Raw genomic sequence first — 26043 nt, 5'->3', positions numbered from 1 at the left:
ATGTCCTATATGCTGTGTGTGGGGAGGTGGGTGGATGCTTGCCACTGAATCGGCATTTGATAGCAAAAAAGATGACAGGGCTTTGGAAGAGAGAGATGCTGGTTATAAGAAAATGAAAGATCGCAGGGAAAGTGGGAGAGGGTAAACGGGCAAGGAAAGTGATGGGTTGTATCTGTTAAAAAGGTTTGGATAAAGGGGGAGAATTAGGATGGAAAGAGGATGTTACAGAGAATAGGTAGATTTTATTTGACGTTAAGGGTAGCTATATGGATGGCTGGGAAGGGAAAGGGAATCAGAGAGATGAGAGAAGAAGGGGCGAGAGGAAGATGACAGGAACATCTTTTTTGACAGGTAAAAGTTTAGTAGATGGGTAAAGACAGGATGGGGGAGGGGGAGGAGGAGGAGAGGAAGGAGGAGAGGGATCACGACGTGGAGCGGGTGGCAGGTAAATTGCTACACTGACAACATGGGGACTTTTCAACATATCCGACAGATTATACCCCATCTCTGAGCCAACTGGGATGCATGGAGAAAGATGAGAAAGCGCGAGAGCAGCAAGCTGAAATTTCAAACATTAAAAATGCCAGAAAATTTTACTAAAACCGTCATGAGCAGAGGGGGTTGGGGGGATGGAGGGAGGCTACCACGGAGGAAGAGCAAGTCTCAGAGAGCAAGCGTGAGCTACAGAGAGAGGGAGAGGGGGAGATCTCCAAGCAGCACGCATCGCTGAATTATTGAGGGCAGACGTGTGTAGGAGCAGAAGATAGATTTCCAGTGTTGATTCCTTCCTGCTGTCAGAAAGTTTAGTTGGACACGACCAACTCCAGCAGTTGTGGTTGTTTTGTTTTTGTTGAGGTTTTTCAGTGCGCACCACAGGAAAAGACAGAACATATGTGGGAGGTGCAGCCCCAAAAAGTGTGGCTTCAGGTGTGTGTGTGTGTGTGTGTGTGTGTGTGTGTGTGTGTGTGTGTGTGTGTGTGTGTGTGTGTGTGTGTGTGTGTGTGTGTGTGTGTGTGTGTGTGTGTGTGTGTGTGTGTGTGTGTGTGTGTGTGTGTGTGTGTGTGTGTTTCCTGCAACTCTTTAAGTCAGATCACCTGTGTATGATAAGGTTTTCCCAGGCAGGCAGTAGCTATGTGCAGGTTTTCTATGAAGTGACAGATCAATATGTGTCTGTGCTGCAGGCAGTGACAGGCAGCGAGAACAGCTTCCTGCATGCATGGCACTTTGCACACTGAGTGAAACTCCACCATTTGCTTGGTCTGAGTCAACAACACTGCAAATATTCTAAAGCTCTCTGAGGAGATTTACACCTAAATGCTGGCAGAGTGTGCCAATGCCAAGAGACATGGGCTGTCAAAATATCTGAATACTAAACGCTGTCAAATATAAATCACAGCAACCCTCATTAAAAAAAATCTTACATTAATGGAAATTAGGTTTTTTTGCACAGTTAATCAACTATTCATCAACTATTATTCTGTTTTATTCATTTATTTATATATATATACATATTTCTTTTCAGATCACTTACATTATCTTCTAAAAACATGACTGACGGACTGCCCAGCATGCACTATTTTGGAGTTAAAACTAAACTTTTATGTAGTTTGAGAAAATAATATATGTTTTCCAATTGAGTACCATTTAGGTTGACCTTTTGTGCAGATTTAAAGCAGTGAACTTTCAAGATGTAAGCTGAACATAAGGACTTGCTAGACTAATGAAATATGGTCAAACTTAAAAGTCTCCCTTCGCTCAAACATGTTTTATGTTATGTAACTTGTATGTTTGATCATCAGTGATGTGTGCACAGAGACAGTTTGGACACTTTTGATGCCTCCAGCACCTTAGCAAAGAACCAGCCGGGTGAAGCGGCCGCCCCTTTTTGCACAGAGACATTAAAAGGCCACAAATTTATCCATGCCCTTCTTCGATATGAGTTAATACACGTACAATAATTATTTACAAGTTTGGCTGCAAATCATAGTTTAACATGCAAATAACATCCATATCATGTAATAATAATAATAATAATAATAATAATAATAATAATAATAATAATAATAATGATAATAATAATAATATTACTAATTAAACTGTTCCAATTTCAATACCTCCCAGTGATAGTAACAAAACAAAGAACTGTGATGCAACACAGAAACCGCACCTGAAAGTATCACAAAAACTCCATCAGAGTAATTTTAAAGATGCAAGAATCAATGAATGAATCCAAAGGAAGAAATAAGGGCTGAATACAAAGGAGACGAGGACACGAGAAAAACAAAAAAAAAGTGAAGAAGACGGAGAGTGACAGAGTGAGAGAAGTGCAGGAGGAGGCAGACGGTCTCTGATGTAAGCCATGTTCTCACCGCTGTTCACAACCGTCCTGTCGCCTTCATGAATAAGTTAGATGCCAAATGTTCCCTCCCTCTCACGTCCATGCATGCGAACACACACACACCAACACACATACACAGATACACTTAAAGCGCTCATTCGTTCACTCTCAAGGCGGACAGAATCAGACTCCACATACACTAAAAACGAAAAGTACGCATAACAAAACACACCTACTCTCCAAACAGCTTTGTCATTTTAGTCTCTACTACAGTATGTTAAAATATTAAGTAGCTCTGAATGAATTTCCAAAATTGCACACAACACACACACACACACACACACACACACACACAGTCCCTCCTGCAGTGGTGCCAGTAAGAGGTGCTTGATAATGTCTGACAGAGTGACTGGAGTACAGAGGAGGAAAGTGAAGTTTCTCTGACAGTTTTTCCTGCCCACAGGGCACCCACGTCGTCCCGTTACGCTCTGGACCACTCTCATCGAAAAGGTAGGGGTGTGTGTGTGTGTGTGGGCATAGTGCATGTGCTATAACTGTGTATGTGTGTGACACTGACTAACATCCTAGTACAGAGAGAGGAGTGTGGGTGAGAGTGAGGTAACCTCTGAGTTCATCTAAAGGTAAATACAAAGTGAGATGTTTGTGCACGTGCGTATGAAAATTTGCGTGTAGGCTGTCATGCAAGTGCATTGTGCGTGGATGTGATCTGCATGAACAACAACATCAGCACCCAAAAGAGAGAGAAACTTCATGATGGGAACAAAGAAATACAAATAAAGAGGTAGAGGGAAGATTATGTGATGATCTGTGGGCCAAATATTTGAATAATTCCATTGACACATTTGCTGCTGGAGCAATGTTTCCCTCCTCCTCATCAAACCTCTGGCTATAAAACTTTATTAGTCTGTAAATCTAGTTGTATTTATGCACAGTAAATACTTAGGATAGTGAGTCAAGTTGTTTCAAAGTGTGGATTAGTAATGGTAACAGAAAACAGTCGAGATAAGATGGATGGCAAATATCAAACAATGATTTACAACAAGATTGTGTTAACAATTTGAATAAAATTCAGCTTAGTTTAGCTTAAAGAATGAAAACAGAGGGAAACAGCTAGCCTGGCTCTGCAAGGTTAAGAAAGGAAAAAACATATCAACCAGTGCCTGTAAAACTTAATAATTAACATATTAGATCTCCTTTTTAAGTATAGAAATGACAATTCACAACACACACAGAAGTATTACGATTTCTAAGGAGATATATTAGATATATCTTATTTGGTATTATCCCACCTCATGGGATGCTCTACTGTGCCACACTGCCCACCACTACCTGCTGCCTTATGTGCCCACCCCAGGCCAAGAGTGAAACTGGTGGGAAGCAGAGTGATAAATCAGACCTCTCAAGACATTGTCTTAGCGCTCTTATCCTTTACCCCCAGGTAGTGAGGCTAGTGTAAACAACAGTCAACATATCACTTTGGTCATAGGCCTATGGCTTTCCTACTGACCTGTAGGTTAATAGAAATGTTGTCGGGCTTTAATATCCAGTCAGCCATACCGAAAAAATAGGAAACTGGACAGAGGAGAGGAGAGGAGAGGAGAGGAGAGGAGAGGAGAGGAGAGGAGAGGAGAGGAGAGGAGAGGAGAGGAGGAAGTTGCGTACTGTATGGATGTATGGATGTTCTCAGGGACCTAATTAACATAAGAAAAACTGAGAGCAAGGGGAGATAATTAAAGCACCATGTGCACTAAAATTTTAAGTAGAAGGGATAGTATCACAGAGACCAACAGATGAGTGGAGACAGACACAAAAGAGAGGGAGGAACAAGGAAACAAGGAGGAGGAGAGAAGGAAAGCAGATAACACCAGTCGCTTCTAATAGGTGTAGCAGTTTACATCTAAACTTTAAATAGTTAATTGTGGTGAGCAACACAGAATCTGATATCCTTCACAAACAATAAAGACACTTGCCAACATTCATCAGCTCTCCAATTCTGCAAATCCATTATCTCCTATCTGGTCTTTGCAAAGAATAGCTCCTGTAATTGTCTCGCACTCTACATAATTGAGCTTGCTTAGCAGACAAATCACTGAATTATTTTGGCCAAATATTGACCTGCTTCCGTCTATCCATCCATCCATCCATCCATCCATCCATCATCCATCCATCATCCATCTGCTGATCTATCCATCTTGTTTCCATTTGGACAGTTGGAAAACTGTTTGAGCAGAACTAATTGAATTCCAAGGACTTTAATTAAGCATTATAAGAGGGAAAGGTCACTCAACAATCACCAACATAACTGAACAAGACTGTGCACTAAAGACCAATGACCTCATTTATAATACGTACAAACACAGGGCCTGAAAGTGGCATGCGTCACTTTCCAGGCGAAGGTTATGACCTATAAAAACAAACCTGATGGGAAAATGTGCGTACCTGTATGCAAATTCTGAACGTAAGTAGTGCGAGATGAACGATTAGGCCTGGGACGATAATAAATTTTGCTGGACGATATATTGTCCCACAAATTATTGACGATAAACGATATTATTGACACATTTTTTTGAGGACAAATTAACCACCAATAATAATATTTCATAATAATGCAAGTAGACCCTTTTAAATGCGATAAACTTTTATTTCTCATGAGTATTTTTTTTTAACCGTTGTAATTGGAATGACAAGAACTTATACTATCCTAAATAAATAAAATAAACAAAAAATAATAAACAGTGCAGTGCAGCTCTTCTGTCCAATAACGTTATACACCTGAAGCTCCACTTTTCATTCAAACAAACTAATGTGACTTCCACAGATGTAAGATTGCATCAATGAGACTAGCATTTATCTCCTATAAAGTATTAAACCAGCCGGCGGTAAACCTCTAAAAACCTGCTGATTAGTTTTCTTAGTCGTTTTCTCCCCCAATGACGGAGGTTGACCGGCCCGTGAGCTGCTGCAGACGGCTGCAGACTGTGGGAAGCCCCGCTCCTCCTGCTCGCTGCTACCACATTAGCTCCAAAAACGTCGGAGGAAATCTCCTAACAGGCGATATGTGGATATGGATCTAAACTGTGACTTTCTGGCATGAAAAAATATTAAAACTTTGAAAAGTGACGTGTTAACAGCGCTGCAGTGAGAATTACAGTAAAATAGCTTTTAGCTGCTTAGCTTTACAGCTAGCGCTGCCGGTTGCTGCCAAATGCATTCTGGGAAACAAAGATCCTGGATGACTGAAAAGAGGGTTCACTCCTTTCATTCTGCAAAACAAACGGCCCAGGTGCTGAGACCGATGCACAGAGTGAAGCCTCTTGTCATCCAGTCTATGCATCCAGCCTGGTTGGAGGAAAACAAATATGTGCGCATGCACATGGCGATTTATCGAGGCCGGAAAATCGAATTCATTTTCATTTATCGTGCGATTAATTGATTTATTGATTATCGTCCCAGGCCTATGAACGATTGTTATTTTTGATGTCCTTAACACATTTAATTTCAATGACTTAGATCCACGTAATCATGCTTTAATTCAACAGCATTATTTTGCATTATGAACTGTTTCATAAACACCTTCTTGTAAAAATCCAACAGAAATCTGGAATCAAAATTCCTTCTACAGTAAATACTTTATTTCGTTATCACTGTCCCACTATCATCCACTCCCCGAGTGCACGAGGAGAAGAGGATGGTGCGGCTGCATGAAATAAAGCACCAATATGCCTAACATGGTGTTAATAACTCGACATTTTCCTAAGATACTGTGAACATACAATCAAATGCCAAGTAAATCTCAAAGTCTAAAAATAAAACCATTGATCTTTCACATACTCGTTACGCTCTTTTTGTTGTCATCGTTTCTACTATAATGCTGTTGATAACAAAACCAGCACAAAGAAAAATGTAACGTTTGAACACTTCAGCCTTCAGAATGTATTTCAGGGTGTTATAGATCAATCTAATTGCTCTAATGTATACATAGGGCCTGTGCGTAATGCTGCGCCACGGCACTGCTGGCACTGCTGGAGGACAACACCAAAAGGAGGGTAAGGGTCTTCAGGGACCATGACAACTTTCTGGCCCATGATAATGACTATAACCTATTTTAGATTCTCTAGAGCTGTGCCCTTGGAACTACGTGCTGAACTGAGTCCAGCATTAGAGACGGTGATGCTCCGGAACAACACCATCCTGGTGCAAACACAGGACCTCACCACTCTGGGTTGCTGGCTGTTACCAGCTGGAATTGATGGTTTATGTACTAGCTTCATCCTATATATATATAAAGAGAGAATAGTCTTTTTTCTAATTAAAGTTTTCTTCTGATTAATTCTGCCAAATTTCATCCTATCCACAAGTTTCCGAACGTCATCTATGGTCAAAACCGGAAGCCGGTTTTGCCGGTTTGGTGGAATTGTACGTTTACGTTTCCATGGTTTTCAGTCGTTGTCATAGTTGCGGTAAACGCATGGATCTATTAATACTGGCTTTTAACACAGATGTCAATTTGTGTGATATCCACTGTTAAAAGCTGGTGTGATGATCCATGCGTTTTACAGATTTTCATTGAAAAAAAAGAAAAGAAATCCATGCATTTACCGCGACTACCGAAACCATGGAAACGTAAACATAAAATTCCACCGGAAGAGCAAAACCGGCAAAACAGGTTTACGTTTTTGACGTTCGGAAAAAGGTGGATAGGTCTGGTATAACTCAGCTGTTCCAGGGTGCCATAATGCCTGCCGTTTCTCTGTGCCACAGACTCCGTTGACAGCAGCAGCAGCAGCAGCAGCATGTTACCACTCGCTCTGCTTCTGCTTGTTATTGTCTTTTTTTTCCCCAGGCCTCCACCTCCTCTATAAGGGTGTCTATGTCCATCTCTGAGAAATGTATTTTATCGTTCTTTTCTCACAGAACAGAACAACTGCACACCAGACTCATTCACTTGCAGACCTTGTTCGTGAGGTGGTTTGCATTGACCATTTATGGTTAAAAAAAGGGCGGGTACAGGGCAAGATAGGAAGCCGATACAGTTGTGCACACTTGTAGGCATTCTGATTTATACTGGGAAGTTTGCTTAAAGGTGTGTGTATGCAGGGTTTTGAAAATCTGAATTTTTTTTGCTGCGCGCAAATTCTGGGTTTTGTGCGCAAGTACACTTTTGGTAAGGATGAATGAGGCCCCAGGTAATTGGGGACAAAAGCTTCATCCCCAGTTGAGAAAAGGCTTAGAAAAGGCTCTCTGAGTCAATTGTGCAAGTGTGTGCGTGTGTCTTTTATTACTCATGTTGTGGGTTAGGGAAGAAATGAGTAACTGTCACGAAATTTTATGCAAGTCGGGGTTACATCCAAGACTTTTTGTGCACATCTGCCAATACAGTGAAAGATAAAGCAAACAGGTAAAGCATAGGGGGATCATAGGTGTCAGACTGTGGGAGGTAAAAGGTTATCATCATCTCTAGTCAATGCTTTATTCTCCTCCTACCATCGTCTCCCTTCTACCCTCTTCTCCCTCATTCCCTTAGAGCCAACAATAAATTATGGATGCTTATTAGAAAAGGGCAATATTCAGCATCCAAAATAAACTTAGCAGCAAGAGACATAAAAGACACACACACACACACACACACAAATGAGGTGCTGATGAGTGAAAGGGTTAAAGCCAGGAGACTATGACAAGGCCAGATAAACCTGGACTGATCTCTTTCTAGGTCACTGCCTTTAAACACAAGTGCCATGGTGGGCAAACTTGACTTGAATGCAGTGAGTCAAGTTCCACATTAGGACAACATTCAAATGTTGGGTGTTAGTCTACACACAGGCAGACTGCAAATAAAAAACTTGCAATGTATTCTAAGCCTTTCATTCTTCCTTGGGCAACATCTTCAAAGTGATGTTAAATTTGTGTGCAATTTAGGCATATTAAACTTTTTCATTTTCTGCATCTCTTGTAGTGCTTTGTTCTATGGCCATTGGCAAGGCCTCACTTCAGCTGCTGCAAGGCCCTTGCTCAAATCGAAAGAAATAAAATAAAACACTTTTAAGCAAAACCATTTATTTTAGTTCATTAAATTTCCTGGTAACAGGCGGATGATGAAGCTACATGTTACAGGCAGATGCAGTTTGGATTCCATCTACACCACGAGCTAATAGTTGTGTGTGACCATCAAGTAGTCAATAATTTGGTGTCCTTGTGAATTCTGTTGCTTCACAGATTAGGATGTGACGCAGCAACACAAAAATGGAGTTACACTTTCTCTGCTAGACTTCGTCTGGTTTGGTGTCGTAACTACTGAGCCGTTGAGATGAGAAGTCACATCCTGCCAGCAGTCTTTAAATTTTCAGAACCTCCCCTAATCCTTAAGTATGTTGAGAGTTGGCGCATGTGAATGCAACATCATGCTTGTAATTCTTAGGATTACAGTGTGTCCAGATTAAGTGAAACTTGAAAATCACTGTATACGTATGCAGTGGTGTTTGTGAGTTTGTGATCAACGTGTAGAGATGCATATAAAAAGCTTATCCAAGGAGGAGAAGAGCAGGCTGATGATAGAATTATATAAGCAACTAACTTAATAAAGCTTACTGTTGCAAAAACATATGGTGTTGTATGGCATTTTCTTCTCTGTACAGTATCGCATTTCCTTGGTGCACCTCTGTCCAATTGCCTTTTGATAGACAGGTGTTACAAGGTTTTTGACAGCCTACCAGAATTCACAGAAGTACAATCAATACCACACTGCTGGAAGAGAAATAGTGACTGATCGACAAGTCCCTGCTGAGCCAGCAAACTGTTGCAGTGGGGAGAAAAGTGTCTCTGCCGCACAAACATGTCCCACTCATCCATGCGTGTGCCCCCACACCCCACACACACACACACTTCATGTTTGTGTCTGCATTTGGCACACAAACTCACATGTGCAAACACACAGCTGACAAAAAAACGCGCACGTCCCAACATACCCAAGAGAAGACTACAGTAAATGAACCTCACAGCCGTCCAAAGTGCTGACATCAATCAGGCACGCTTTCACCATTCCACTCCCGATGGACACCGAGTCGCATCTGTCTGCTACAGCAAGTGCTAAACAATTCCAAAGTGAGGGAAACCATTTTATGCATATCTGCGTACACAGCGGGTGAGCGTGCCAAACTTGTTGGCTCTCTCCCCAATCTTCCTTATTCGTGTTGTTTACTCCAATAGTGCAAATTGTGAAATGATTTGTTCTTTCTGAATGGCAATTTTTTTTAAATCTTTTTTTTAACGATGATTTACCTACATGAAACAGTTGTTACACAGGTACGCACAGCTGAGCACCACCACCACACAGTCCACCAGGGAATGTGGGGCCTGTGAATGCTGGCATTCACACATAGCTCTGGGACTTCTCCTCCCTCAGCAGAAACTGAAAGGCTGCCGACTGTTGGACACAAAAAATTAACTATAGCACTAATAAACACATAAGTAAAAGAAAAAAATATGTGTGTGCGTGCGTGCGTGCGTGCGTGCGTGCGTGCAAGAAAAATATTGTTAGAGCTTTTACAACTGGCAGTGACCGCATAACTATCTGCTTCGACCCAGTGCATATTTGTGACAGAGCCCATGAGGCACACAAGCACAAACTCTTCATGACAATCAGTATCACCCCACAGAGAACCCAAAACTGTTTCATATGGTTATTATGAAAAAATAAATGAGGACAAGAATGCACAAGGGCAAACTGGAGATCTGAGTCTTCACAGGACAGTCAAACTAGATCAGAAAAGTCACTGCATGATTGAAAAAAAAAAAAACTAACACACATTGCCAACACAATGAGCACTGACATTTAAAGAAACTTTCTGAAAAGTTCTGTATACAGTACCACACTGTTATGCTTGAAAACAATGAATATATATATGCTGGAAATATTTTTGAAGTGATGACACAGGTCACTGGTGTGTGCAAAACAGATATGTGAAAGATCCTACTGTAGCTTTATCTAAATGAGTAAGGCCTACACCAGGAAACTGTAACTGATGTGAAAAAATGTACAAATAAATAAATGTCCTAAAGGATCTGATCCAGTATTGTCACTGTGCACAGACGCTGCTCTGTCAGCAGCACACTATTTACAAAGGCATCAATAGAATCATGTAAACTGTGTCAACTGATGGTCAAATTACATAAGCAAAGATGTTGTGCGAGCTGATTTGTAAACTAAGAGGTGGTTCTAATTTACACTAATACTGACACGTCAGTGCCAGATTGAAGTATTGGAGTGGTACAAGCTTGATTAGTTAGCAAGGACTCCTACATGGGCTTCTTTGCTTCAGCAAATGACAGATTGTCAGCGTTTCTCGGCGTGACGGCAGGCTATGGGATTGCTTATGACAACAGCACTCCGTGCTACTGTGACTTAACAGACCTTGTTTTCGATGGCTGCCACATGCCTTCAAACATCAGAATCCAAGTATCAAAGCTGACAGTTCAGTTTGTGTGTTTGCCTTGCCTGAAGGGACAAGAGGACGTATATCTGGCCAGGCGCCTGCAGCTAAAGAAACCGAGTCTTTGTAGTACAGTGAGACGGCCTTAAGAGGGGACAAATCTCCGCTTTATCCTCAAAAGCACAGTGTGACTGTCCTGTTTAACCTACCAAAGACGGGCCACGTTTCAGAGAGCTCTGCCAGTCTCATCCTAAAGCTGAAACCTGTTGTATTTGTTCCATTTCTGCATGAGTGTGAGAGAGAGTAAGCAAGTGCAGCAAGGATGTGGTGGATTAAACTGTGGCTGAGCTTTAACCTCCATCTTTAAAGAATAAAAGTTTGGTCATATTTGTGTCATAAAAGCACTAATCTTAAGATTCACATCATCCTAAAAACGGAGGGAGATTGGATTTGGGTGAGGTGGGTTTCCCCTTCACCTCATAGCTGGATGTTTTCCCAGCTTCCTCCTGTGACTTACAACAAGTGATATCTCCCGTACAAGTTAATTTGCTGCCGCTCTCCCTGAAGCTATTCTTGCAGAGCTTTAAAAGCTAGTTATTATAGCCTACTGCCTCCTATTAGTGCGTCATAGCTACTGTAATGCAGACAATACGTGGCACGGAGAAGCCCTTAATTAAGGTTATGGACTAATAATTGAACAAATTAACATCACTGCTGAAATGGAGCCCAGTCAGCCGGCACTAAAAGTGTGCATTGATGCTATAATAGGAATACATTAGTAAATATTGCATTCCTACCGTAAACTCCTTGTCCCCAGGCAAGAGGATAGACACTAGAAAATAAGAAAATCCAGAAAAGCTCCATGTTCAACTCAGTTCCGTCATAACCTGAGAAAAGAGGAAGAGAGACAGAGGAAAAGAGGTGAAAACAGAGGCACACAGGGGAACAGACTGCAAATGTATGTGACAAACAGGAGGCGACAGCTGAGTGATTGTTATCCAAAAGGAAGAAGAGATACTTTCAATTGTGTTTTCGTGTTCAGCAATGTCTCCTCCAACCCCTTAAGCCGTGAAAATAATATTACAGAGCAATTTAGCCCCCGCTGCACAGCCTACATCGTTTCATTCAACTTAAAGGGCGGGTAATTCAATCACAAATCATGGATTATAAGAAGCTTACACGCAGGGCTATGTGCGTTAGAGAATTGGAGATTGACAGGATTGTCTGCCGTTTAACGTGACTAAACTTCCTCCTCACTGAAACACAAAGGACGGGAGGGGGGCCAGGTGCAGTCAGGATTGAGGATTAGACTGCAGTATTCAGGAAGGATATCAGCTACAACAAGTGGGGTCATGCACTCTGGACCTCAAACACCCACACACAGGCACACCGCCTTTCTTTCCGATCAATGTAATTATTACTGTCCCTGTGGTATAGAGGGTGATAAGTCCACTGCTATTTTAAAAACACCACTTTTTTTTTTTAATTGTGTTGATATTTTTCGTACCCTTTTTAAATGCATGCAGGCGCCCGTGTGCAAATGATAACCTGTGGAAAAGCTGAAGAGAGGGAATGGAAAGCAGCTGGAGTCAGGGGCTAATGGACCCTCTTACGCGACTCCTTTGACCGAACAAGAGGATTTCCTCCGGCGTTTGGTCCGTTTATTTGTATAATGGTTCTGAGTCTGCTCAATTGACGAGTTACATCAAACAGCGCGCCGTGATCAAAGTTTCAGTTTTACAATGTATGTGAGTTAATAGCTGCATAAACGTCAGGATGCGCTGCGCTTGACTTATAGCCCGCTGACATGTAGTAGCAGCCCAGTAGATTTTTTTATTGGTTGCACAAAAAAAGAGACCGGCCTACGTAAATGTTAAAAAAAAAAGAGAGAGAGAGAAAAAAAAAGGTAAATGCAAATTCTGTGTATGACGCAAATTACCTGTAACTATAGCGAGGATGGGTCAACTTTTGTACTCTTGGTTTAAAAAATAAAAAAAATAGTGCCTATATTTGGAGACATTCTCAGATCCACATTTCATTCCCACGGACAAATCACGCACATGAACAAGATGTTAAGTTAATAGATGAATAAGATAACGGCAATTTTTAAATAACGGCAGTCTCTGTGGAGGCACGAAATCCCTGTTCCTCACTACCTTATCTCCGAGGTACCGTCCTTTGGGTCTGTCTGCTACCCAGCGCTGCGCGCACTCCTCCCGGCTCAGCGAAGCGGATTCCTCCGCTCTCCGTCAGACCAAGCAGCCTCCCAAGCCTTTGCACAAAAAAATGTGTGGAGAAGTTGTATATCCTCCTCCGGTGCGTCCGATGTGAGCTTTACAATTCCCGGTGATTACAATGTGGAGTTTGCTGGGCTCCCAGACCTCTCATATAATCTCCTTGGTGTGTTAAACTTTTATTTTACGCACAGAAAAGCGGGCGGCGGAATTGCACCGCTGCTGGATTCTTCCCAAAGATGAAAACAAAACCACTTTTCCTTTGAAAAACTCAAGAAAGGCTAGTTGGCCAAAATCCTGTACTCCCAGTCTCCTCTGTGGTGGTTTATTTACTCTTAAAGGCGTGGTTGAAGTGGCTTTACTGTCTCTCTCTCTCTCTCTCTCTGGTGACAGTGTAGTGAAGCCCCTCTAACACAATCATGCGCTCTGAAAATGAGCTTCTCTCCGCTCGTTCAATCAGCGCTGTGTCTGTGGACTCCAAGTGATGCTGGCCAAGTGGAATATGTGCGCAGACTGAGAACGACCGCCCCTGTCTGCGAAGAGGGAGAGAGAGGTATGGAAGGATGGAGAGAGGGAGAGAGGGAGGGAGGACAGAGGATTGCACAGAGATGCGCTCAAGCCTCACAGCTCCGCGCTGAACAGGTTGTCAAAAGAGCAGCATTGCTCCACTCTTTTTCACCACCCGATCACCCAGTCTTTCTGAATTGGGTTTCAACTCTTAAGGGTTCGATAAGTTGTCTTTCAAGAGTCAGAGGGGCAGCGCTGGTTTTTGTCTTTGTTTCTGCTGTCCACTCTTTGATGGAGTTCGCCAGCTGCAGTGCCACCGATCGTCGGTGCCAATTAGAACAGAAAGGAGCTCCCAAAGTTTTTGGCTTAATGGAGGGGCCCCACGGACCAATTATTTATGACAGTGAAAATACAATGACTGTTGACCCCCCACTCCACCCCACTCCCCCTCTCGCTCCACACCTCCTTCTCTCCCTCTCATATCTTATCTCTCTCACACTGCTATTTGGAGTCTACTTCTCCCCTCTGTACTTCGCCACTCCTTCCGCCAGCGAATTTTCACTTCCCACTGTGGCCACATGGCGGCATGTTTCAACTCATCGCCGATGTTGGAGTGTCTGTGTGTGTGCGTGTGTGTGTGTGTTTGTGTGCGTGTGGGAGGGGGGGGGTCTGAAATCAGCGTCCTTTAAAGAGCTCTTGTATTTCTGGCCTCTCCACGAGAGATGCTGGTTGATCACAAAGCAGTTACTCTGTGTGCAGCTGGATGGAGTGAGGCAAACACTTAAAATATCAAACAGCCTGTTTATCAGGGTAGAGCCAACAATCTGTTGCTGGAAAAATAGGGTTTAACAGTACTCTATTACTTCTTCTATTAAAAGTTGTAATGATTTCTTTTTAACCTAAGATGTCTGCATGCTTCTCACAGAAAGCAGATAAGAACAAGATGCAGAAGAGAGAATATCAAGAACATCAGCAGTCAATGAGAATTACGGTTGTAAATGTGTTGTAACCGTATGACAGAAACCTTGAAAACAGAAAAGATATTAAACTGTCCAAGTTCATTTGGTCCGACTCATTTATTGCATGACTAGTTCCCCTTATTCAAATAATTCTGTGTGACACAGAAAAAAATCCAGATATTGACCTTGAGGATTTACGCATATGTGGTTATGGTTTGCTTTGGCCTGTTTGAAGTACTGAGTGGGTGGACTGAGCAATTTCAGGATAATGGATGTGTTGGAAAGTTCAGGAAAAACAGAAAAACTCAGGGAAAAACACAGAGAGGAAGATAGAGAGAGCACAGAGCAAAAGAAAAGAGAACACAACACAGGCTCACACAGAGATGCATAACGAGAGTAATAATAAAAAATAATAATCATGGAAAGAGAAATAATAGTAAGGATGCATAATAATTAGTGGGTGTTGAGCAGCTACCACCTACCCAGACTCTACAGTTCTGGAGACAGAAGGAGAGAGAAACCATGAAAGTATGGGAAGAGAAGAAGCCAAGTTGGTAACGTGTATTAAGGGATATGAATGCATACAGATGGAGAGGGAGTGCAGAGAGGAGCTTGGTGCATTGTGGGAAGTCCCCCGGCAGTATAGGCCTATAGCAGCAAAATATCACTAAATACCATGCAGTTGTAATCCATTACAGGCCTACAGCATAATCCCAGCACATAATGCAACATTAGCGTCCCACAGACCATTTACCTCTGTCAGGATCTGAATATTAAATAGAAAGAGACCATGTAGGTATTCGTCTTTGCTCTAAGGTCTGCAAAGGTTTTCCTGTTAATACAGTAAAGAAGATGCATCCGTTTGTTCTAATCATCATTTCATTTTCTGGAGTAAATTTGACTAGGTCTCCCCACTCAGACACATAGCCTACCTCAGTGGAGGCAGTGCATGGCATTTCTTGTTCTGTTATTCTGTTCGCCAGCTGTAGTTTCCCTGAATTGCCAGGGATTTGAACTAGCAACCCTCCAGTCAAATGTCCATCTATGCGAGGGCTGCTGAGGCCTCTGATGTTTAACTTCAAAGCTGTCTGCACTACTGTATTGTGAATGCCTTGTACGCTGAGTGATTCGTTTTGTTAATAAATCTCACATCAGACTTTGAAACACAAAATATCCCTAATCATTTCTCTGGCATCAGTGTTCACATTATGTAAAACTGCTTTTTTTTATGTTGGTTAGAGCCTGAAAACTTGGGTGAATTTCTTTAGGCTTTAGCACATTTTAGGTTAAGATTTGAAGTTGTTGATGCTCATGGCAACGAAAGAAATGAGAGATACATTTAGAAAGTACTCTCTATAAATTGTTTGGTTATTCAGCTCACTTACAATGATCCTGATCACTGAAAACTTTTTTTTTTTTTAAAGGCAAACTTTCCACACAGACGGACGCACAAGAATGTTACTACCATTGGCGTGGAACAACCATTTCTGGGCAATAGTTAGCTTTCAACAATCAGCATCTGACATTCCTAAACAGTATTGAGGCATTGAGTAATTACTTAGCACTTTAAATTCAAATACAACTTTTATTCTGAGTAAACAAAATCATTGGGATATGACTCAAGTACATGTCTCTTTGCTTCCTTCCTTTCCTTTTTGCCCCTCGTCTTGGGCTACAGCCAGCAGTCTTGGCATGTCTTGCTGAGATCGCATCATTGCTGCTTAAGGCAATGAATCTCAAAAGACAACATGTTGTAGAAACAACCTTGGGTGGCAGCCACACACAAACACACACACACACTCATCCCACGGCATGAAACCCTGGTTTTTCAAAGAACTGCAGAATGCTTCTGAGAGAAGCCATAATTGCGGTGGGTGTAGTGAGCCAACAAAAAAGTGAACACAGACAACAAGAAAACACAACACCTGCCAAATTTACTATTTTGACTCCACTGCACACTCACATGGATGCACTTCGTTCTCGCTCTTGTACAGATCCCGTATACAGAGAGTGAGCTTTCCCCACCTTGATTATAGAGCAGGTCTAGGTGACTGTTCTGTGAAAGTATCAAAACATTCAGTCAGGGCAGAAATACACACAATCTGTACTCACAAACTATGTTTTAAAAACAATTCTCGCAACGTTCAGCCATGCCCCGTCACAGCCCACCTGGACTCTCAGTCAGTCCAACCTTTTTTTTCAATGTTTCAAGCTTATTAACAACACAAAAGCAAGCAGCCAAATGTAGAGATGTTATTGCACAGTCGCTGGCCGTGGGGAAGACAATATAGCTATATATCATCACACAGCTGTCCCATCTCTTTAAAACACACAATATCTGAACTGAATATAATTATGTAAACCTACAGTCACTGAGCTATGCATTACGGAAGCATGCATTGCACAATGCACACCAAATCATCAAATCATTATATTTTCTTTTCTTTAGTATTATTTTTAGAGTATTTTTAATAAATTTGGTCGTCTGTCACAGTAATAAGTTTCACCTATTCAGGGGCACATCCATCCTAGATTCAGACACGGCACAAAGGAACACAATTTAGATTCAAGAAGCTTGGCTCGAAAGATGTCTAATCAACATGTGACAATTTCAGAAGGAACTATTTCCACACGATTGTTCATGAAATCATGTTTTTTTTATATCCGAGAGAGTAGCTCAAGACAGATCAAACCACAGCCCAAGTTGTCCTGCCCACTCGAAGAAACCTATGCTCAGAAATCAAACACCATAAGCCTCAGTCTGTCCCTGCTTGGCTTCTACATGACAAGAATACCATCACTGTAAGACTCAAGATTCAAACGGCTTTCAACACAACCTGGGACTTCCTAGAAAATCAAATATACAACATAATTTCATTCTCTCACAATTTAATTGGATTTGTTACAGAACACCAAAGTCCATACAGCCTTGTAATTTTCTTTCAGACAGTGAAAGAGAAACTGGAGATGCATTAGGCGAGTGCATTTATAGGTAACTTGCCAGTGAAATATAGCTGTACTGCCAAACATACATAGAATAACAAAACTTAAGGAGCGTCAGTGCTATTGCATTAAATAAAAAAGAAGCAACACATAGGCTTCAAATTGAAATGTAACTTTCATGTATAGTAACAATACAATTCTTTCTTAAAAATCATACTGCTAACATTTGTTAAAAAATGGTTTGTTTTTTCACAGTTTTCAATTCTGAGTAAGCTGTCAAATTGTTACTTTCCATTCTAACACTGGCTTATCATGAAAATGAAAATCCCTATTGGTCACTTAAAATGTTCTAAGTCCTCCACATTCTTAATTTGGCAGCCGATCAGGGTACTGCAGACTGTAATATGATCTGAAGTGCTTGGTTAAAATGTTTTTTCTGGTAGCATGCTCTGTAATTGATGTTCCCATCAGTGTAATTCAATCAGAGCTCAAAGTGCTGTATATCAGCATCAAGCACTAACCCACAAAGAAGGAACTAAATGGACAGAAAAGATACACTTGAGACCGGTGATAATTCCATTGTGTGTGTGTGTGTGTGTGTGTGTGTGTGTGTGTGTGTGTGTGTGTGTGTGTGTGTGTGTGTGTGTGTGTGTGTGTGTGTGTGTGTGTGTGTGTGTGTGTGTGTGTGTGTGTGTGTGTGTGTGAGAGAGAGAGAGAGATACAGAACAATGGGCAATATAAACATCATGTAACGCTGTTAAACAGTGATAAAAAGGAGCCTACACTTGACTACTCAACACATCAATACGCAGATGAGAAAGGGAAGTGGACAGTGCAAAGAGTTGGGGCTTCTGAGAGTTATGAATATGTGATGTCAAGAAAGTTGTCTGTGAGCAGAGTGTGCTGTCTTTTTCATTTTATTTTTTGTAAACACACAAAGCAAAGACTATTCTTATTCTGACCATAAGTGGAGAACTAATCTCCATGTCCTTAAAAAGAACAAACACTGTTAAGAAAATCAAGTGTTATTGTCCCTCTGTATAGCAGGTGCCTCTAAACAAGTGAAATATTTTCAGTTTTTCCAACCATTGGGTGTTGTTGCCATTTCGGTGAGCCAGTGTTGATAGGTAGGAGACTAGAGGAGCAGCAAGGTGATGAAGTCAGACCTTCACACATATTAAGACTTAATGGCACAAGGGACCAAAAGGGTCCAAAGGAGGGAGAGGGTCCACATGTTGGTCCATGCTAGGGTACAAGCAAGTCAGGCACAAGACACACAGTGCAATTTAAAGCAGAAGTAAGCAATCCGGTCGTTTTGGCTAATGCTGCGTTCCAGGCAGGGTTTTGAAACCGTAAGTTACGGCTTCAAGTCACGACTTACGACTTTGTAGCGTTCCAGGCAACCCGTAACTCGTGTTTTTCCGACCTGTTGCCTGTGAAAGTGCACCCACTCGTGTTTTTCCGACCCGTGAACTCGTACCAGATCAAACTGGTACGAGTTCACTTGTAGGATACAAGAAAAGTTTTCTCCTCAGCTCAGAGCAGAGCAGAGTGACAGAGAGACCCGTGTTTCGGTCCAAACACTCCATGTAAGTGATTCCCGTCGGAAGATATAACTATTTAAGACTTATATTAACACAAAAATATCGCTTACTTCTGCTTTAACTTTGTTATTCACTAATTTAATCAACTGTGACAAAACATAACTTTAACCCAGTTGTGAACACTTTTCACAGGCAACACATATCTTTATGCCGTCCCCTGAACTGAGATCAAAAATGGAGCCATAGGCTACTGAAATTAGCCTTCACTACTCACCAGACAACGAACACAAGATGGGCAGCAAAGGAATACCAAACATGACCAACTGCAACATTAACTGTAGCCTACCTACATTAGGTACAGAGGTCAAATGCTGTTTGAAAACAAATCACATGTCTCATAAGTAGCATTGTTTGGCCTATTCTTAACATGTAAGTACCTTCAGATTTCAGGGTGCTTGCTTTTCTCCTAGGTTAGTGTGCTAGCCTCTGAAGAAGGTGCAATGTGAGGTCGCTTTGACACCAGAGCTGTTTGGTTGGCTTTAAACTGGACCAGGGTTCATGGGATAGTCTGCTTTGAACTGCAGAACCAATGTTACAACGTTCAGCTCCCCAATCGAACCGAGTCCTCTTGGTCAGAATGATCTTTGTTTGGTTTATTTTCAGTCCTACATTCAGTGAAAAAAATAGAACTGTATTTCATTGAAAAGATCATATTACATTCACTGATGCCACGTTTGAACCTCCCCTTCCAATTAGTGCAAGTGTTAACAGATTGTTAAAACATCTTAAAACACACAGCAACAAGATAATGGGTCGCATAAGTGTGGAAAATTTAAGAGCCATGTGGCCTCCACACTGACTTCATAGGCGTAAAACAGCAGCACACTAGCCCCGTCAATGCTAATGAATGTGGTTGGTTGTTTGTGGTTGTGAATTACCATTGCTTAATTGTCCACAGTGAACATAATTTACGGGAGACTGGTATTATGTGTGTGTGAGGCCTGTTTGACAAATCGGAAGTCATCTCAAATTAGCAGTTTTTAAGATAAACTGTTTTGAAAACTACTGTCTGCATGCAATGGGTATTAAAATAAGGAGAAATGAATAACACGCTGGTCACAGTGTCATAGAAAAGTCGATCCACTGACATATAGCTGTACTGATGTCTATCAAAATGTACCTATGCTCTTTGACTTTGTATAGCTTCAGCAGACACCAGTCATTGTACCAATAGAATAGAATACAATGTACTTTATTAATCCCTTGCGGGAAATTCTTTCGTCACAGCGCTCCAGTGTACAAAGGTGAAGAATATTATAGCAGAATAATACAATATTGTGCAAAACTCTATCAGCAACAAAAAAGGCCTTCCTCAGTGTGTAGTGACAGATGCTGTAGTCCTCTTAAGCTGATGGATAATTAGAGCCTTGGAAACACACATTACACAGAGACAAAAAATCATCTGTCACAACGTTTAAGTGTTGTTACATGGGCATGCATTTGGATGTTGATGGACGGGCAGAGGAGGCATAGCTGTCCATAACTGGGTGACACCAGCCAGTGCACGTCAAACTGTCCACCCACACTCACATCGGCACGCAAACACACACCCTTACGTCAAAGAAAGGGTAATTTTTCACTGGGTAATTGGCGGCGAGGCACATTGCCCTTGGGATTCGATAATTCATAACCTCCTCCCATCCGATATCGGATAGCGGGTAGAAATGGGCTTGGACAAGGGATGGTGTGCACAGAAAAATGGGGGAGGGGGGGTGCATCATTACAGAGGAGAGGTAATGGCTCTTATTGATTCCGCCCCGCCGGGCCCTCTCACCATTTCATGTTTAAAACAACACTGATCCTCATTACCCAGGCAGCCGCTACCACCCTGATAAGGAAGAGAGGAAAAAAGATGGACAAGGTAAGAGGAGAGTGAGAAGAGGAGCGGAAGAGGGAAAGAAAAACTAGGAGGAAAGGAAGGGCCACGAATGGTAAAGAGGAAAAAGAGAAGGTGACCAAGAGATAAATAATAATAAATAATCAAGGGAAAGAGAGGCAAAGGAAAGAGGTGGATGCACAGCTTGTGTTTTACTGTCTAATACCTCAGTTTGAGTGGTATAAGTAATTACTGTCACCCTATAATGCGTGTAATGCAGTATTACTTGTTTAAATCTCTCCTGCTCCCTCCCCCATCCCCCGCAGTGTGTAATAAGGCTAAAGAACTGACTCAAACACAGACTGGTAGGATCTGTCTAATAATTCTCTGCACTATTATCCTCTCTTTGCTGCTAACACACAGCTCTCTGTGTGTTTGGCCACAGGTAAACACTATCATTAATGCAACACTGGTATGAGACCAGCTCCAACGTCTCTCTCTCTCTCTCCCTCCAAATTTTCTTTTTGTTTTTTTTAGGAGGTAATATACCGGCTCAAATTGCTTTAAACTCACAACTGGGCAATCAAATATTTGATTCCCTTCCAAGCCTTTATTTGTTGGTATTAAATGACTAATTTTGTTGTTTGTCTTGTTTTCCTTTTCCTTTCAGCAGTTGTCCACTTAGCCCATAAATCCATAAGATGTCTCTTGAATAGAGTTTGTGTGTGTTTATGTATGTGACCCTCTGTTTTGCTGGGATGAGATTCTCCATCACACAAGTATTTGCTATAGTGTGATTTAAAATAACAACTCCTAAGTCTAAGACCTCATTACATTTTAAGATCAAGTCATTTTCTACCTTCAAAAAGGCTCCTGGGCCAAAAATTAACATAGATATTAAGTTTCACCAGTATTATATACTATTGTTTTAGACAAGACCCCGTTTTTAGTCTAATACATTCTTAACATCCAATTTACACTGAATCTAATAAATGTGCATTTTGTTGGTGTGTGTTCAGATTTGACAGACTTGTGACTCCCATAGAGGGTAGAACCTGTTCTGACGCACCTGTCCCCTTCACCTCATGCAGTATCTTCACATCTCTCCCACATCCCACTTAACTCTCCTACGCACCCATGAGGGACAGTTTGAAAGCCTCTTTTCCATGAAGTTTAATTACCTTTAAGCCTTAAGGCTATAACAGCTATTACTGGCCTCAGCCTCCACTGAATGCTGTCAATTGCCAACAACAAGTCACCCGGCCTGATGAGAGAGCCCTGTTCCACTCATCATGTGGTTGGGACAGCCCACTCTTGTCCTCCTCTCATGTCATCAACAATGCTGGTTTTTGTTCATTTAGGTTAAAAGACAGAGACTAAAAACACAACTCTCCAGCGATGAGGGCTAACATTCAGTTTCTATAACTGGCTCAAAAGAAAAGTCCCTTGTAACAACCACACACTACTTGCAAGCCCACATTTACAAGTTTAGCAATGAAAAATGACAAGTGACAACAAATAAATGTGTCCCAAATTCTGAATTAGTTCACTTGTTCTGCATTACCTATGCAACCACAATAAAAGGAATGGAAAACTCATCCCTTGGAAGCTACTTGTTAAATCTCTTGTTATTCTTGTTAGCAGTGGCATCGTAAGGCTCATTTTAAGGGGGCTGAAGCCTCCCTAAAATATCCTCAAGACCCCGAAAAAATTTGGTGTTTTTATTTTTTATTTTTAAAGAAAATATGTGAGAGATGTGCACTTTATAAACAATCTCTGTGCACACAAGCACCCATCCTAACATGTAGCATTACCAAAATGACGGGCAGAAACTAAGCTAAAAGCCTATACCAAGCATTGCCCGATGCGCATGTCTGCTTTTGTGCCTCTACTAATGTCACCACTTCAAGCTAACCACACACACAGGGTGTCATGTGAGAGCAAAGACTCTGCTGATCGCAAAGATGTCTCCAGCATCACTGTGTGCCGGAAAACTTTGTGAACTAGCAGCAAAAGAGTAGCGAGAATAAGATTCACAAAATCATGAAGTGCATTGTTGTGCCTTTGTTGTTTTGTGGTCAACCTGCTCGAGAAAAAAAGGCCTGGAATGCATTGTGAAGGCGAAGGGGTTTCTAGGGTGAAGTGTGCACTCTTTTTACCACATACTATCTTTGGGGTGAATTCTTTCTGGAGCGTCAGATGTGTTTCTGACTTTAAAAAAGGCCCAGAAAGTTTGTTTTTGTTGTTTTTGTTTGTTTGTGACAATGTTTGTGACACCACAAACATACACCTGCTCCCAGTTATTGCATATTTGGGTTTGTGTTATAGAGGGATTATACGCCTACGTCACTGATGTTCTACTGCGCATGTCGTCTGCAGAAAGAGAGCAGCAAGAGCCGTGATCATGTCTTTTTGTGCTGTTAGTTGCACTAATTGTTTTGATAAAAATAACAAAACGCGCAAATTTTACAGAATACCGTCAAATCGCACCCCTTTCAAGGCAAACGAGAGAGAAAATAGTATATTGGCGATTAATTTCGAGCAATATAATGTATTAGACACGTTGGTTTGAATGGTGATAAAGCTAAATATGCCCACAGGCACAGTTGTATAACTGCAGCGAATGAGTTGTGAAATGTTTACTACGACAGTGACTGAAGACGAGGTCACATACTAATGGAAAGCAAGCTGAGATTAATTAACGTTAAGATATATTGTTTTAAATTACCGGTAGCCTACATACTCAGCCATGCACGTAACGTTACAGTTACGTTATGCCGTTGTTCCAGACTTTAGACATGTCTGTCCTCTTCCCTCGTCTCTGACCAGGCAGCACCTCAGTCCTCACAGCCACATAGTTTTATAATCGTGAGTATTTTTACAGTCTGTTAAATAGCTGTAGGTAACGTTAGGGATGCACAGTGTTGTTTTTACCGATAACCACCGCTGCTCTGAGTGTCCGTGGCTTGTCCCGTGGCCGAGTTGCCGTTGCCGCGGTACAAACTCGATCCTCCGTCCTGACGTTTTTCTTTTTCTTTTTTTCCTGCCATTAAAAAACCTACAGTCTATGTATAAAACACACACTACATCAGTAGGTGATAAACTGTTGTAGTATGCTGACAACATCGCTACTGTAGCTAACACCGCTTTGACTACACTAGATCCATGGAGGTAACCATGACAACCGGTTCTTTCTACAGTCAGGTTGCGCACGCATCCTGACTTGTTGGTAAACATATAATCCCTCTATACCGTACATGTTTGTTTGTCTGTTAAAGGGACAACGAGGAGTTTCTATTTGGTTATAAAAAAGTCTCACGTTAATGTGGATGAATCTACGCTACCCACACTTGTTAATTCATTTTCAATAAATATATCGTTTTGTCTCTATCGTTATTTTGTTATTATTAGTGGTGGCAGAGATGCTGGTCGAGCCGACCAGCCTTTCCTTACTTTCGGTTTCGCAGCGAGTCATGATAATAACGCCGCCGAATCGCCATTTATGGTCGGAACTACGATGGTATGTGATCGTCTTCGAACCTCTGACTTTAATTCTTGATGAATGAAAACATGAGTCTGTCTTGCGCCAGTCAAAGAAATTCACGGTGTGCGCGGAGGCTCATAAATGTAGTGTGAAAACGCTTCGCTTTTCCAAAACTCCTCGTTGTCCCTTTAAAGGTAACAAACCTACTCCTAACTTCTTCCACAACCCAAATACTATCACATACCTGGTCAAAAACTACTTCCGAGACCTGAAATTCTGTGTCAAAACAACAAAATACACAACATCATGGCAATTGTTGGAAGTGGGAATAATGGCAGGATGTATCTCCCCATTAGCCTTCACCATGGCAATGGAAGTGATCATTCAGGCGTCCAAGTGGATTGTAGGAGGAGAACGTCTGCAGTGTGGACAGTGTCTACCTCCCATTTGCACCTATATGGATGACATGACCACCTTTACATCTACCTGGATGCACTAAATGGCTGTTAGAGAAACTTCATGACAACATCACATGGGCAAAGATGAAGCTGAAACCCAGCAAATCCAGGAGCATATCCATCATCAGAGGAAAACTTGTGGCCTCTCCCCTTGCCTCTAACATTCTATGAGATCCCCATTACCAATGTTGAGAAGCTGGAGAAGACAGTCAGCTCTTACATCAAGAAGTGGCTTGGTCTTCCTCGTTGCCTCAGCAATATTGGCTTATGGGCATGAGGCCCTGGAACTGCCTGTCTCTAGCCTCGTAGAGGGGTATAAGTAACAGCCATTTAGTGCATCCAGGTAGATGTAAAGATGGTCATGTCATCCATATAGGTGATGACCCTGACTGAGTCAGGGTGACATGATCTGAGCGACTGCTCCCAGATTGGCAACTGGGAGAAAATGGACCCCAGCTGAGGCTGTACAGCAAGCAAAGTCTGCTCTCAGGCATGGGGACATTGTAGGACAGGTGCAGCATGGGAGAGGTGGTAAGTCGACCGACATGGCACAAGGCAACATCAACCCAGAGGAGAAAATTGTTGGTTGCAGAGGTTCAACAGCAGGAAGAGGCAGCAAGATGCACAAAAGCAGTCTAAACAGAGCCAGTGGACTAGCTGGGCAAACCTGGAGCATGGTAAGCTCACAGGGAAGGATCTTTGGGAGATGGAAGGAAGCCGAGACAGCTTCATTATCAGAGCCACCTACGATGTTCTTCCCTCAACCAAGAACCTACACCAGTGGCGATCCAGCATGTGCTCTCTGCCGAACCCCTGCATCACTCAGGTACATCCTCGCTGGCTGCAAAACTAGTTTGGCCCAAGGCTGCTACATCTGGAGACACAACCAGGTCCTGCGACAGCTGGCAATCACCCTGGAAGGACTACCAACTACCAGCTACCAACAATGCTCTTCCTCCCCCGATGTCCACACATCCAAACACCACCCCTTTTATGAGAGCAGGGCAACTCCCAGCATGAACATCTGCTAGAGTGGAAGTGACCCTCCTGGACACTGCCTGGGACGATCTAGACCAGAAACTTGTCTTTCTGCCTGAGATAATCACAACTAATCTCTGGTCAACCTTGCAGAAGTCGCTCTTCAGTGTGTAACTGACTGTACCGTGGGAGGCTGCAGTCAGTGAAGTATATGAACAAAAACATCTGAAGTACTCCGACATAGCAGCAGAGGCAGAACAGCAAGGCTTGCGGGC

The 26043-nt window shown here is 42.1% G+C and overlaps 1 protein-coding gene across 1 annotated transcript in view; it reads right to left on the bottom strand.

The window, feature by feature from the left end:
• Nucleotides 1-11649, bottom strand: part of mdga1 (MAM domain containing glycosylphosphatidylinositol anchor 1) — a gene marked incomplete at both ends in the record, with an annotated part of 167527 nt that extends 155878 nt beyond the window's left edge. Inside the window, one exon of the mRNA XM_084001722.1 lies at nt 11583-11649. Within this exon, the coding sequence (XP_083857848.1) occupies nt 11583-11649 (67 nt within the window). The remainder of the gene's footprint in view (nt 1-11582) is intronic.
• Between the last annotated feature and the right edge of the window lie 14394 nt (nt 11650-26043).

Source organism: Trachurus trachurus (genome assembly GCF_905171665.1).
Source record: "Trachurus trachurus genome assembly, chromosome: 3".
Classification (NCBI taxonomy): Eukaryota; Metazoa; Chordata; class Actinopteri; order Carangiformes; family Carangidae; genus Trachurus; species Trachurus trachurus.
The sequence above is the reverse complement of the archived record's forward strand: the minus strand, read 5'-3'. Positions and strand labels throughout refer to the sequence as shown.